This window comes from Neolamprologus brichardi, chromosome 16 (genome assembly GCF_056152115.1).
Source record: "Neolamprologus brichardi isolate AB-2024 chromosome 16, ASM5615211v1, whole genome shotgun sequence".
In the NCBI taxonomy this organism is placed as follows: Eukaryota; Metazoa; Chordata; class Actinopteri; order Cichliformes; family Cichlidae; genus Neolamprologus; species Neolamprologus brichardi.
Genome location: NC_142119.1, coordinates 18,709,345 through 18,722,279, shown reverse-complemented (window position 1 = coordinate 18,722,279; position 12,935 = coordinate 18,709,345). Strand labels below are relative to the sequence as shown.

The 12,935-nt window shown below is 37.2% G+C and overlaps 2 protein-coding genes across 3 annotated transcripts; one reads left to right on the top strand and one right to left on the bottom strand.

The window, feature by feature from the left end:
• Positions 1-891: 891 nt before the first annotated feature.
• uchl3 (ubiquitin carboxyl-terminal esterase L3 (ubiquitin thiolesterase)) lies at positions 892-5,047 on the bottom strand. Of its 2 annotated transcripts, XM_006788172.2 has the most exons (9): positions 4,920-5,047; positions 4,729-4,740; positions 3,578-3,706; positions 3,315-3,468; positions 2,034-2,119; positions 1,707-1,754; positions 1,532-1,607; positions 1,314-1,372; positions 892-1,228 (listed from the first exon to the last, which is right to left on the bottom strand). In XM_006788172.2, exons 1-9 carry the CDS (start codon positions 4,959-4,961, stop codon positions 1,139-1,141), a joined length of 696 nt encoding a protein of 231 aa, XP_006788235.1. In that variant the 5' UTR covers positions 4,962-5,047; the 3' UTR covers positions 892-1,138. The 2 variants fall into 2 exon arrangements, with proteins under 2 accessions (XP_006788235.1, XP_087686200.1); XM_087830074.1 differs by lacking the exon at positions 4,729-4,740.
• A 2,661-nt stretch (positions 5,048-7,708) lies between these two features.
• Positions 7,709-10,439, top strand: commd6 (COMM domain containing 6). The gene is made up of 7 exons (XM_006788170.2): positions 7,709-7,969; positions 8,607-8,665; positions 9,124-9,189; positions 9,298-9,374; positions 9,560-9,728; positions 9,840-9,992; positions 10,083-10,439. Exons 1-7 carry the CDS (start codon positions 7,945-7,947, stop codon positions 10,131-10,133), a joined length of 600 nt encoding a protein of 199 aa, XP_006788233.2. The 5' UTR covers positions 7,709-7,944; the 3' UTR covers positions 10,134-10,439.
• The last annotated feature ends 2,496 nt before the right edge of the window (positions 10,440-12,935 follow it).

Below are 12,935 nucleotides of genomic sequence, written 5' to 3'. Positions count from 1 at the left end.
GATATGAGACATCCTTATCTCCTGGAAACCTTTTCAAGCAACCAATATATCATACTGTCACAGAGTTAAACATGTAACATGAGGCCTGTAGAGTTTAAGATATAGGTAGTGGGTTTATTGCATTTTCTCTAAGCATTGCACAGCCTAACCTTGAGGTGAATTTGCTGGGATGTCCACTTCTGGGAAGATTGTGGTATTGTGTTAACGCATACCTAAATTCTCCAGACCAGCAAACTGCCAAAACTTCTGCATTTATAGACACTCACTCTTTCTAATAATAAATGAATAAGTGCATTTGACTTGCAGCACCTGGCTGCTATGTACCCTTTTGACCCCTATGGAAGTTTTAAGGGGGTACTTTGCTTTTCAATGGACTTTATGGAGTCCTGTAAAAACTCCTTTTTTTAGGATGAAGGTAAAAAGCTAATAGTTTTGCAACAGGAAAAAAATATCCACAGAAGAAGAGCTTAATAAATTTTTCATTTATTTGACATATTTCTTATTACAAAAATCTAGGCATCTTCCACACAGATTTACAGCTGTATTGTCTGTGTGTTTAGTGAGCCTCACTTCAACATCATTACTGCATCCAACAACATTAGGCCTATTTTTTCCCTCAAAGCTATGAATGAAATAGCTTGCAAATGTGTTTCTTCAGCTTGTGCTGAGCATGTGATTAGACATCTCATTTAAAACAAATCACTACATACAGTATGTGTCACTGAAGTCTGAGTAAAAAAGTTAACTTTCCTCAGTGATGTAGAAATTTTTTACATTTCCTTCTTCACTAAAAGGCCAAAAATTAAAGTAAACAAACCGTAGTGCAATGTCGAGACCATACAGCTAATACCTGTATGACATTTAGAGACGTCAGCAGAGGCGAGCTGGAAATTTCAGATCTCAATGAGAAATACCTTTATTGACAAGCAGCACTCTGTTTGCTTTAGAATTAATTTAACAACTATGTAGAACACAAGTGGAAATTACTTTACATGTATATCCCTGACATTTTATTTTCTTCACACATCGACTTGCTATAGCATTTTGAAAGAAAAATTAAATAAAGTCAGCACTTCAGAATGTTTGGCAGTAATGTTGTCTTTGTTTTCTAGGGTCAGAGAAAAAAAGAGTAGTTTCCTCAGTATGAATCTTTGGAGAGGGCAATGATGGTGAAACGAACCTCCTGAGGGTCGCGAGCCATAAAGATTTTGCAAACCTCTACAGCATCCTAGAAAAAGGAAGACAATGATTGAATGTAGGCAAGCTTATGGCAGTATTTTTATGACCATCTCCGTTTTATTTGGTTGTCTCACCTCAAGGAAAGTATCCTCTGAGGTTTTTCCATGGGCAATAGGGAAAGGCTTACGGCCATCTAGGTATTGGAAGAAAAAGTTAATCATGTAGGTTTAACAAAAATGTGCTTCCAGTCTTCTAGTACTAAATGTTGTAATGATTGCAATAACCATCAACAATGTGACAAATTCTACCAAATATTTTCTATAAGCACATTTTTGCTTTGTGGCTAACTCACCCAGTTCATATAAGTGCCCTCCAACATTCACAAAAGCTATAAAATGCAGATTCACTTTCTCGTCTAAACTTGGGGCCTACAACAGACAAGAAGCAAACGTTAAAGTGCATTAAGTTCAACACAAAGCATGCAAAAAACCTTGAGACAACACAGAGTTAAAAATTAAAAAAGACACCTCAGTCTGTCCTTCCTGCGCACTGGATTCATGTGTAACACGTATACTCTGGAAGAGAAAACAGGAAAACAGGCTGAATGTTTCCTCTGTTGTATATTTCAGGGTCATTTGAATGATGCACATTTTTACATTGATCTTGTTATGGTTTCCTTTTTCCTGGTTTGTGAAATAATTTTTTATGACTTTGTACTATTACATTGCAAAAGCGGTAGCAAGCACAAGTATGACAATGCCCTCGTGTCAAGTTGGTTACACAATTCTTAGTACTGTCCTTCACACGTGATGAAAACTTTGTCACCCTGTTCTTAATAAAGATACTTTTCCAACCTCGTCTTTTTCCAGGAAGGTTGCCCTTTCCTCCGGGGTCATTTTAGATGTTTGTTCAAGAAATTTCTTAAGAGGAGAATCAGGTTCTGAAAGAAAGAAAAACACTTAATAGACCCTAAAAAAACTGACTTAAAGCAAACACAAAATTAGATTTATACTCAGTGATGTCTTTATTAGGTACACCTGTATAATGGAGTGAAATGAGATAATGAGAGAAGTCAACTTTAACATGCCCATAAACTCAACAACCACTCTGATACGTATGGCTGTTCAATTGCTCATTAACATAAATATTTAAGCAGCAACTCAATGCATTTAACCATGCAGACATGGTCAAGACAACCTGCTGAAGTTCAAACAACGCATCAGAACAAATGTGACATGACTGCTGTTGAGGTTTTCACAGACTGCTGATCTATTAGGATTTTCAAAGAAAACCATCTCTAGGGTTTACAGAGATCACATGGTAAGGTCAGAATTTGTTGTAAACAACATGAGAGAATGGATCCATCCAAGCTGGTGATGTAATGGTGTGGGTGATATAACCTTGGCACTCTTTGGGCCCCTTTGTACTAACTATGTATCATTTAAACACCACAGCTACCTAAGTATTGTTGCTAACTATGCCCATCCCTTAATGACTACAGTGTGCCCATCTTCTGATTGCTGCTTTCAGCAGGATAACAGACCATGTCACGAGGCTCAAATCATCTCAAACATGATTTGATGTACTCAAATGACATCAATGACAATGACATCACAGTCACCAAGTCTCAATCCGATAGTGAACATTTAGAACAGGAGACTGGTTTAATGGATATACCATTGACAAATGTGCAGCAACTGTTTGATGCCATCATGTCAACATGGATCAAAATAGCTGAAGAATGTTTCCAGCAACTTTTTGAATCTGTGCTATAAAGAATTAAGTCATTTCCAAAGGCAAAATGGATCCAATCTGGCACTAGCAAGATACCTAATGAAGTGGCTGCTGAGTGGATTTTGACACTGACATACAGGTGTATAAGTTGTTATAGGTTTTGTACCAAGGTCATTTGGTTTATTATTTGGGCACGCTGCATAGTGTTGGTGGTGTTTCTAATATTTTGCCGCTCTTATGCATGTAACAGGCACCAACTTCACTGATATACACGCATAGGGTCTTGCACATTAGTTCATCAAAAACCAAACAAGATAGATGGCTATAGAAAAAAATAACTGTCTAAACAAAGCTAAATGATCATTAAAGTAACCTCAATAAAAAATAGAATGAAAACTCACCAAATTCCAGATGTGCCTGGTTGTTTGCCACAGCGTGAATTAATCCTATTGTTCCACAAGCGTTTCCAATAGTTTGCTTAATGAAGTAGACGTCTGGAGAAACCTGAGGCTGATCTTTGAGCTTCTCCTCCTCTTCTTGTTTAAATGCCTCATACTAGACAGACATGGCAGATGAGAGAAGAGACTGTTTAACAATGTTTTCTAACCAAATGTAAAGTTGACAAATGGATAATGAAAATACATGACTTATAAATAACAGGTACCTTCTCTGTCACTGGAAAGAGGAGTAGCACCGCACACACTGGTCTTGGTACCATGCTGAGAAGCTCTGGATCCAACCCATACACATCCCCGAACTGCCAGGTTGGCTTCATACCCAGACAGCTAACAAACTACACACAAGCGGAGTGTAAATTCATGCAGATCAAAATCAACTTAGACATTTTAAATCTAAAATAAATACAATAGCTGGCTCTTAATTACCATCTGAAAATGAGATTTCTACCTAAAAGGTGAGAATATGTTTCTGTAACATTCGACTTTTGACAATTCAATGTAATTTAACTGGTATAGAATTAAATATTATGCCACTGTATGTCAGGAATCTAAACTTGAAAACTAAACTGTTAATATAATAGCAAAATAAGAAGAAGAACTTTTTACAGTAACACCGTTTTCAGGAAAGTATTTTTTGACACTTTGTGGAGAAAATAGAAATTTCCTTCATTATTTATTTCAACCAAAAACTCAATTGCTAAATGACACCTTCTGCAGCTAAAACAGTCAGTCAATCGGTCTATCAGCAAAAAATTAAAATAAAAAGTGATAAATAAAAAAAGAGCTGCCTTCATTAAGTGTATAATGTTTAATATTTGGTGAAAAATTATTTAGAAGGATGATGATTCGTGCTTGGAGGATGCAGTTGCGATTCTGTTTGATGTTTGTATTAAACAAGTGTTAAAAACTAAAAAAAAAAACAAAAAAAACAATTTAAAAATAGTTTTTTGGTTACCCCCCCCCCCAAACAAACAAACAAACAAACTACAATATCCTACAATATCAGAGTTCACTCAAAATCTCTGTGTCCTGCGAATGACATCAAACACACCGCACTATCTGCAGACTGAAACAGCTGGAAAGTTGGATGAAAAGTATGAGGAAAATGACTGAACGTCTTAAAATTAGAAGCAGGGCAAGTTGACAAAACTTTAAACTTATCAGATTTCTTCACTCTTGTTTCCTGTCAGTCTGTTTACATGACATTATTACATCATATTATGCCTTGAACCTTTTAACAATAACATTAGGTGCAACACCGCTGCTGAGTAGGCCTTGCATCTCTCCGAACCGGTTTGGTTATTTGCTTTGACTACTCTATCGTGTTTTACGGAAAATATAAAAAGAAAACACTTACTTTAGTCATGACCTGAAATGAGAAGACACAAATGGAAAACGTTAATGAAAATGTTGTTGGGTTAGCAAAGCGGCGACAACGGCTTTAGCTTTTGTTCTCTCTGATAGCTTCAAGTTAGCTGCCTCTCACATGTTTGAGAATGAATAACTTCGATAAAACAACATGTTATGAGGAAAACCATGAAAACATACTTCTGGGTTTGACTCAAGAGGGAGCCAACGTGGGGAATCCATTTTGAAGCACAGCTAAGTGATGTTTTCCCGTTAGAGTAGCGCTGAGTCCGATTTACAATCAAATCTGTTTGACAGCTGCGATTCGCTTCCGCGTCTGGAGGGCGCACGTTGACATGTATGTGATCCGCGGGGGTGACTTGCCTTTATCAATAAACCATAACGACCCAAAGAACATGCCCAAAAGACTTGATAAGGCATGCGACATACATGGATGCATTAACAGGTTTATTATAAATCGTTTAAATACAATTCTGTATACACAAAATGAACATTAAATCATGGTAATCCCACCATCTTCAGCCTCGGTGGACTATTCCTAGGGCTATGGGCGGAGCTTAGATAAAGGCATTTTTGCGCTCATGGGTGGACGATGTTTAAGTATATTCCCCGATATACCATCTAACTGACATAATATGACACTGGTCATTGATTTTTTTAATGATCTAACCACCATAATAATATTAATAAAAATAATGAACAACAAGAACCACACTCAATTAAATTATTTCATTTTTAAATTATTAATCTAAGTGTTATTTTTACCAGTAGGGGGCGTTGTTGGCCATGAATTCAATCGCTAAAGAAAACGACAACAAAACCGGATAAATAACAGAAAGAACAAAAATATTTTTCTTTGTGTGGTTATAGTTAGTCAACAAGGTTTCATAACATACCTTTAAATATTGATTCATAACACTTTGGTGGTATACCTTCATCGTCGTACTTTTTGTGAATTATGCCAAAACTGAAACCATCATGTGAGGAAAACAATTTTTTGTTGGATGTATTTCTAGATTTTTTTAAGTAGGTAGTAAGTTTTTATTAATGTATATTATTTTTGTATTATTGTTTTTATTAGTAGTATTTTATTCAGTAATCTTTTGTTAAAGAGTTTAACTGACTGTAATTACATGGTAATGACTGTGTGTTATAAGCTTAGTGGTCTGATGATGTATTTTTGTTTCTCTTTGACCCTATATTTTCTCCTAGTCCCCCATCTGAACTATTTGGCAGGGATTCAAAACAACTGTTCATCGACCTCAAGAGTGCTGAAGAAGCTTACTGAACTTAAGGGGATCAATACATCAGAGACCTAGGCAGCAAATCATCAAGACAACATGATTAAACTGGTGAGTGTGTAAGACTTCGGTCTGTTGAAGCTTTCAACCCTTTAGTTTGATTTATTGATATTGTACTAAGAAATATAACACTCTGCAATAAAGCCTTGAGCCACCACTTACTTTTTCATATTTTGCTTCCAGTGAGCCAGACTTTGGTGTATTCTTAAGTGCTTTTGAGCCATAGTTCTCCAGGCATTTTTTGGACATAGTCTGCTTTATGAATTATTTTCAGTCCAGTCCTTGTACACTGACCATTTTCAGAGGAGTGATGGTTTGTTAAACCACTTAAACAGATTCATTTTTTGTTGTTGTACATATACAATGACAATAAAGCACTATTCTATCCACCACCAGATGAACAGTATCTGAAAGTCATGTCCTTAATAAATAGGGAAAAAATCCAGAAAAGACTTGACATAGGACCTGGGAGATGCATTTGGCCCTTCAGTTGATCCATCTACTGTTTGCAGATCCCTCATGAGAAATGATCTCAGAGAAAGAGTGGCTGTCAAAAAGCCATATAAGAAAGAGAAACAGAGAGAAAAGACAGAGGGATACCAAACTACACAAGAACTGTGGCAACAGGTCTTATAAGGTGATGAATCCTAATTTGAACTGCTTTGTTCAAATCTTTGTCGTTATGTATGGATGAGGTCAAGAGAGAGGCATCAATACCCACACTGTGAGGTTAAAACATTATAGTTTGGGTCTGCCTTTCATCAACTGGTGATGGGAATATTGTCAAAATCGATGAAATTATGAACACAGAAAAGTACCATCAGATTTTACATTACACTCTGGAAAGCATCTGACTGGCACCAGCTTAATTTTTTTGCATGACCATGATCCTGAATACACTGCCATTGCAGTAAAAGTGTACCTGGATAGAAAAACATACAAATGACCACTATCAGTCATAGACTAGCCCCTGTAGTGCCCAGACCTCAACATTATTGAAGCAGTGTAGGAACACCTTGGCAACATGCAAAGCCTAAAGAACTATTCCTACGGACTACTTTAAGAAATGACAAGAAAATGCATGTAACAGAAGTGATTATACCAAATATTGAATTTCAGATGTGGTAGAATTGTGCATAGCTGTTCAAAACTTCAAAGACTTTTCTCATGAGTTCATTGAAATGAGTTCATTTTAACTTTTGTACTCAAATGAATGAATGAATTCTTAATTGATAAACTTCAGTAGAATAGTACTGAAGACAACTGGATATTTATTAGGGCGTTCAGTTAAAAAAATGAGCAAACATGTTTTTAATAGGCTATTTTGCAGGGAGGGAGAGGAGGACAGAAATCTGTCGCAGAAATACAACTATATTGACGATAAATCAGAGATTTAACCTAGCAGGGCTTTTAATTAGACCAGCCACTTTGACAGATTTTTTTTTTTTTTTACCACTTATCTAATTCTCTTGAAATCAGTGATTGAGGACTAGAAATAATATTGATTGGTCATTTCCCCAAATAAAATCCTGACCATTTAGAGTCAATGAGCCACCTCTCCGGCTGACTCCGCAAAAGACTAGAACAATAAACTTCTGCTACAGCAGATGGCGCTATGCACCGTTTACAGTGATTTGCTATAAGCTAATAAAAACCAAAGAAGAAGACTTCTTTTTTTTTTTTTAAGGAAGGAGCGTTAGTGGACAGAATTGACGTAGAATAGCTGGTTAGTTGATCTAAGAAGCCGATTTATTCATAACTACTTTTTTTTTTAATAATACAATAATTTCGTTAAACGTTTTCTGAAATTTCCAAGGCAATCTGTTCGGTGGTCAAATTTAGCGAGAAAGTCGCTAATTTGGCTGCGCTAATACTGTGGTCAAACCCAGAGCCTGACAGAGAGGATGCCAGCAGCAGAGGAGTCATATGGTGGGTTCGCATTACTCCACTTCAGTAGAATGTTGTTTAAATGGCAATTAAGAAGAATAGATTAGGCTTTCACCCAGGAAATATGTGCTAATTTAGCCACTCCATAGCATTAACTTAACACCGTTGTAACCACAGAGACTTCCTGTCTTTCCCTCACTTATATTTGACTCCAGCATCTGACTCCTAATGCTTAAAAGCCCTTAACACCTTTTTAATGAATGCTACTTTAACATACATGCAGAAATACACAAATGTTTACAGCTCAATAATAAAGCCAAAATAAGATGTTTTAAAAGCTAAATGAACCTTGCCCTCTTGTATTAGTTATTACATGTATTATTATTATTTTTTTTTTATCTTTGTTTACCCACTGTTATTTGACAAATCACTATGCAAGGTTCTTCAGGTAAGGCCTATACTATATACTATATTATTTACTATATTTATTTCCGGGTTACATAATATATATCATCATGCTATTGCAGTTGTGATTGCCTGCTCTTGGGAAAAGAAAGAAAACAAAAAGCATTAAGAAGACACAAGTACTATCATTAGACTCCCATGATGCCTGTGACTGCATTAAAAAGAAGTATGGAAAACCTTGTGATAAACAAATTGTTTCACTTCTGTATTCAAGGCATCAACAAAGTTGTGGACAACATATGCAGGATTTCTCCAGATCTGTTAGCAGATGTGGTGAGTGTATCTGTCCTTGGTTGTGTATGTTACTATACAGGTGGAAAAAAGTGGCAGCTAGGAAAACAGAGTAGACTTAAATAGCAGTTACAGTGACAGCTGCAGACAACCCTCCTTCTGCAACTCTTCCCATTTCTGTTCTGAGTCTTTCCCATTACTTGAGCACCACGTACAGCTACTTGTAAATATGAGTCTTTTATTTAAATTGTTTTGGGGCTGTTTCAATAGTTTCACTGCCACAGGCTCAGACTGGATTATGAAACTGCAACTTAACTTAAACAGTTGTGCAACTTCAAAACACTGCCTTTATAACTCGCTACTGGAGGATGTTATTGTTGACCCAAATAGCGCTCATTTCAGGGCTATTAGCAACCACTGTGCACAAGTACCATAGGATGTGGTGTAGCTGTGGAGGCTATGCTGCAGTTCTGATAGCTAATCTTCAATAATCTCCACAGTGTCAGCACGTACTGACTTATCTTCAAGGGCAGAAGAGAGGAGTAGATTCAGCTGAAATTTCTGATGTGAGTCACCCTTTCTTTAGAATACATTTGACTTATAATAACCTATCCTCCCAAATTCCTCTTTTAAGACCTTTTCTGGGGTTTTTTTGTTTGTTTTTTTGTGGGCAGAGATTTCAGAGAGCCGAAGTGAGACTTGATCATGAAGCTCTGCAGGACATGATCAGATTTCTCTTGCTAACATTCCGGTATTTTTCCCACATTTCTTTTCAATTTTTTATAAAGATCTGAATGTAGTTTCTGAATTTGATAACTGTGTCTTCCATGTTGCATACATTTGTTTCTTACATAGCACACTTAAAAAGGCCAAATTATACATAAAGTAGGATGTTGTCCTACTATAGGCTGTGATAGTAGTGGGTTTTTTTGCTAGGTCAGCTGGAAAGAGCAACATCTCTGGGGATGAACTTGTGTCAAAGCTGGAAGAAGGCTCTACCAAGTGGACCAAAGCTTCCCTTCAGGTCTTGCATAAGTTGTGGAGTGAACATGGTGTGTCAGTCCACACTCAACAAGAGGCCCAGGCCATGCTCAGCATCGGTCAGGTTTGTCCAAGTTTAATGAAATAAAGTATATATATTCTGCCCCCCTGAACATATAACTTCTCGTTTTCGCCTCTTCTCTTTCAAAACTGATGGAACTTTGTTTTGCCTTAGTTGGTGGACATGCAGTGGAAGCTTGGCATGGCAGTGAGCTCAGACACCTGTCGATCTCTCAACTCCCCATTTGTGTGTCTGCTGCTGAAGATTGTTGAGCCTTCAGGACAAATCTGTCAGCGGTCTTTTGAGATGACCATCCCACAGTTCCAGGTTTTGTATTTTGTTTTTCATGTGAATGCAGTGTTGTTGGTGTTATTTATTCATGATATTTTATCCCTCTCCTACTTCTTCTTTCTGCAGAACTTCTACAAACAGTTCAAGGAGATGGCAGCTGTTATGGAGACTGTATGATTGTTAGCACACCTAAGTGCTTGTTACAGTTATACCAGGTTTATGTGCAACTAACGGAAGAAACTTTGACATAAGTGTTTATTTGCTGGTTGTCTCGAAACACCAACTCTCAGTTTTGTGCTTGTATTTTTCCACAGATTGCGTAACCTCCCACTTGATAATACTTTTAGGATGTCTAGCCTTGTGTTAGCTTAGGGTTATGCATTATATATTTAAACTGCTAAGCCAGCAAAATCTGACTAATATATGTGTTGCCAAATGTGTGTGATGTGATTCAGTCTGTAATAAATTTCAGTTTGCCTGTGAGTGTGTATGTTTACACTAAACTACCCCCCACTCCAGAAATGAAAACAATACAGTGACCTAATCTGTTATATTTTTGTCAGGAGTAGGAGACTGTAGTAGCCCACTATACAGCAAATTACATACTAATATATATTCAAATAATATTACATGTAATATTGATTTGTCTTTTTGTAGAGCATGTGATGTAAAATGGTCCAACTTTTTAATTGTTGCAGTTGTCTTAGAAGTCTGTTTCTATCAGATAACTTAAGTACTTTTACTCCTCCTCCTGTACACGGTGGAATGAGGTAACACATTTAATGTCTGTAACTAAGGCTTTTAAAAATAGATTCAGTGGTTAATTTTCTCACTAATATTTCACCTGTTTTTGGAAGCCTGCAAAATACAACAATTTAATACGTTTTACAAAAGTAAATTTATGCAAACCATAGCAAATCAAGATCGAATAGATGCTCTTAAAATGAACACATCATTACTGGTTATTAGTTACACCTTTTTAGTACTGGTTAGACCACCTTTTTCCTTCAGAATTACCTTAATTCCTCCAGAATTACCTTAATTCCTCATGGCATGGATTCAACAAGATGCTGAAAATATTCCCTAGTGATTTCGGTCCATGTTAGCATCACACAGTTGCTGCAGATTTGCCAGCTGTGTATCCATGAGACCAACTTCCTGTCCACCACATTCCAAGGGTGCTTTATTAGATTGTGATCTGGTGACTTGTGGAGGCCATTTGAGTGCAGTAAACCTACTGACATGTTCAAGAAACCAGTTTGAGATGGTTTGAACTTAATGACATGTCATGTTATCTTGCTGGAATCAGCCATCAGAAGAGGCATACACTGTTGTCATAAAGGGATGGACATGGTTACAGTACAATACTCGGGTTGGTTAAGGTGTTTAAATGATATTCAGTTGGTACTAAAGGGCCTCAAGTATACAAAAAAATATTACCCACATCATTACAACACCAACACCAACTTGAATCTGTGATACAAAATAGGATGGATCCATACCTTCATGTTGTTTATCCCAAATTTAAGTAACTGTTGCCTTCCTATCAAGCTTGGTTTCCCCCCCCCCCAAATACAACAGCTGCTCATTAGATGTTTTCTCTGTTTCAGATCATTCTCTGTAAACCTTAGAAACAGTTGTGTTGGAAAATCCCTGTATATCAGCAATTTCTGAAAGACCAGTCAGACCAGCCTGTCTGGCACCAACAAGCATGCCACAGTAAAAGTCACTTAAATCCCTGTTTTCCTCCATTCCAACGCTCAGTTTGAAATTCAGCAGGTCATCTTGACCATGTCTATGTGCCTATTGTGTTGCCATCTGTTTGATTAGATATTTGTATTAACAAGCAGATGAACAGGTGTACCTTGAAAATTGTGAATGTGCACAGCAGCTTTGTCTTCTATCCCTCCTAATAATCTCATGACCCATGACATTCTTCTGGTGACCGACCCCTACTTTGGGAACCACTAGACTAAAATATCTAGCAACTACCAAGCCTGGACCAGCTATTTGTGGACCGATGGGTGGGCATAAACAATCGAACAGCTTCTGATAACGTTTGTAGAGAGTGAGAACTTTTACCTTTTTTAAAAAATATTTTGAATAATTAAGCATTTTAGACCGCTGCTTCAGTCAGTATGAACACCCACCATTGCAGTGGTGCAGTAAGTAATAATTGGAGTTAAGAATGAACTGTTATTTGAATGAATATTTCAACTTTTATAAGTGAGCCATTACACACTTCTTATTAGTAGACAATGAAATCCTACAAACTGGTTCAAGAACTCACAAAAAAGAAATAAAACTTACATTTTGGTATGCTTTTATGGTAAAGTAGTAGTTTTAGAAGTAACGTTTGATCCCTGGGCCTTCAAAGATACTATAAAATGATTATGCATTCCTTAGATTTCAAGATATTTCAAGATAATTTAACTGTGACGCACTGCAGTCTATGGATTCTGAATGTTATTTGCAATCGAATCCAATTAAAGTACAACTTATGGTATTCACCGAGGATCCGGGATCAGCTGTGTAACTATTCTGCACGCATCTACATTTAAAGTAGGTACACACCATCAGCGCCGGGGTTGTTTGGTTGTAGAGCTCCTGGCTACCGCTTCATTGGTGAGTTTATATATGGCTAAGGTACTATTTTGGGGATAGGCGGATTGCTCGGATATTATAGCGTTAAGTTGAGGGGAAGTCTTCCTGTGCATAAAGCACCACATATGATTATGAATGTCGAGTAGTGGTGGGACTGAGATTAACCTACTTGTGAACAGCAGGGACTCACTTTGCTTAGCAAGAAAAACAAATTGCACATGTTATCGAAACATAATATTTTGCAACCTGATGGAGGCGGTCGGCAGGTAGAATTACAACCAACGGGAGCTGGGACCAAGGGCACTTGTGCCACGGGGGGCTGAAAACACATCTCACGGTGCCACGAAGAAAGAACATTTCCAGGTAAAACTTAAT

Bases quoted from the DNA above. Each gene is read 5' to 3' on its own strand.
- commd6 (XM_006788170.2), top strand. From the start codon at position 7,945: ATGCCAGCAGCAGAGGAGTCATATG. The intron at 9,190-9,297 runs GTGAGTCACCCT...TTTTGTGGGCAG, and splicing joins ATTCAGCTGAAATTTCTGAT to AGATTTCAGAGAGCCGAAGT. The intron at 9,375-9,559 runs GTATTTTTCCCA...TTTTTTTGCTAG, and splicing joins TTTCTCTTGCTAACATTCCG to GTCAGCTGGAAAGAGCAACA.
- uchl3 (XM_006788172.2), bottom strand. From the start codon at position 4,961: ATGGATTCCCCACGTTGGCTCCCTCTTGAGTCAAACCCAGAA. The intron at 1,608-1,706 runs GTGTCTTTTTTA...TGTCTGTTGTAG, and splicing joins CGCAGGAAGGACAGACTGAG to GCCCCAAGTTTAGACGAGAA. The intron at 1,229-1,313 runs GTGAGACAACCA...TCCTTTTTCTAG, and splicing joins CAGAGGATACTTTCCTTGAG to GATGCTGTAGAGGTTTGCAA.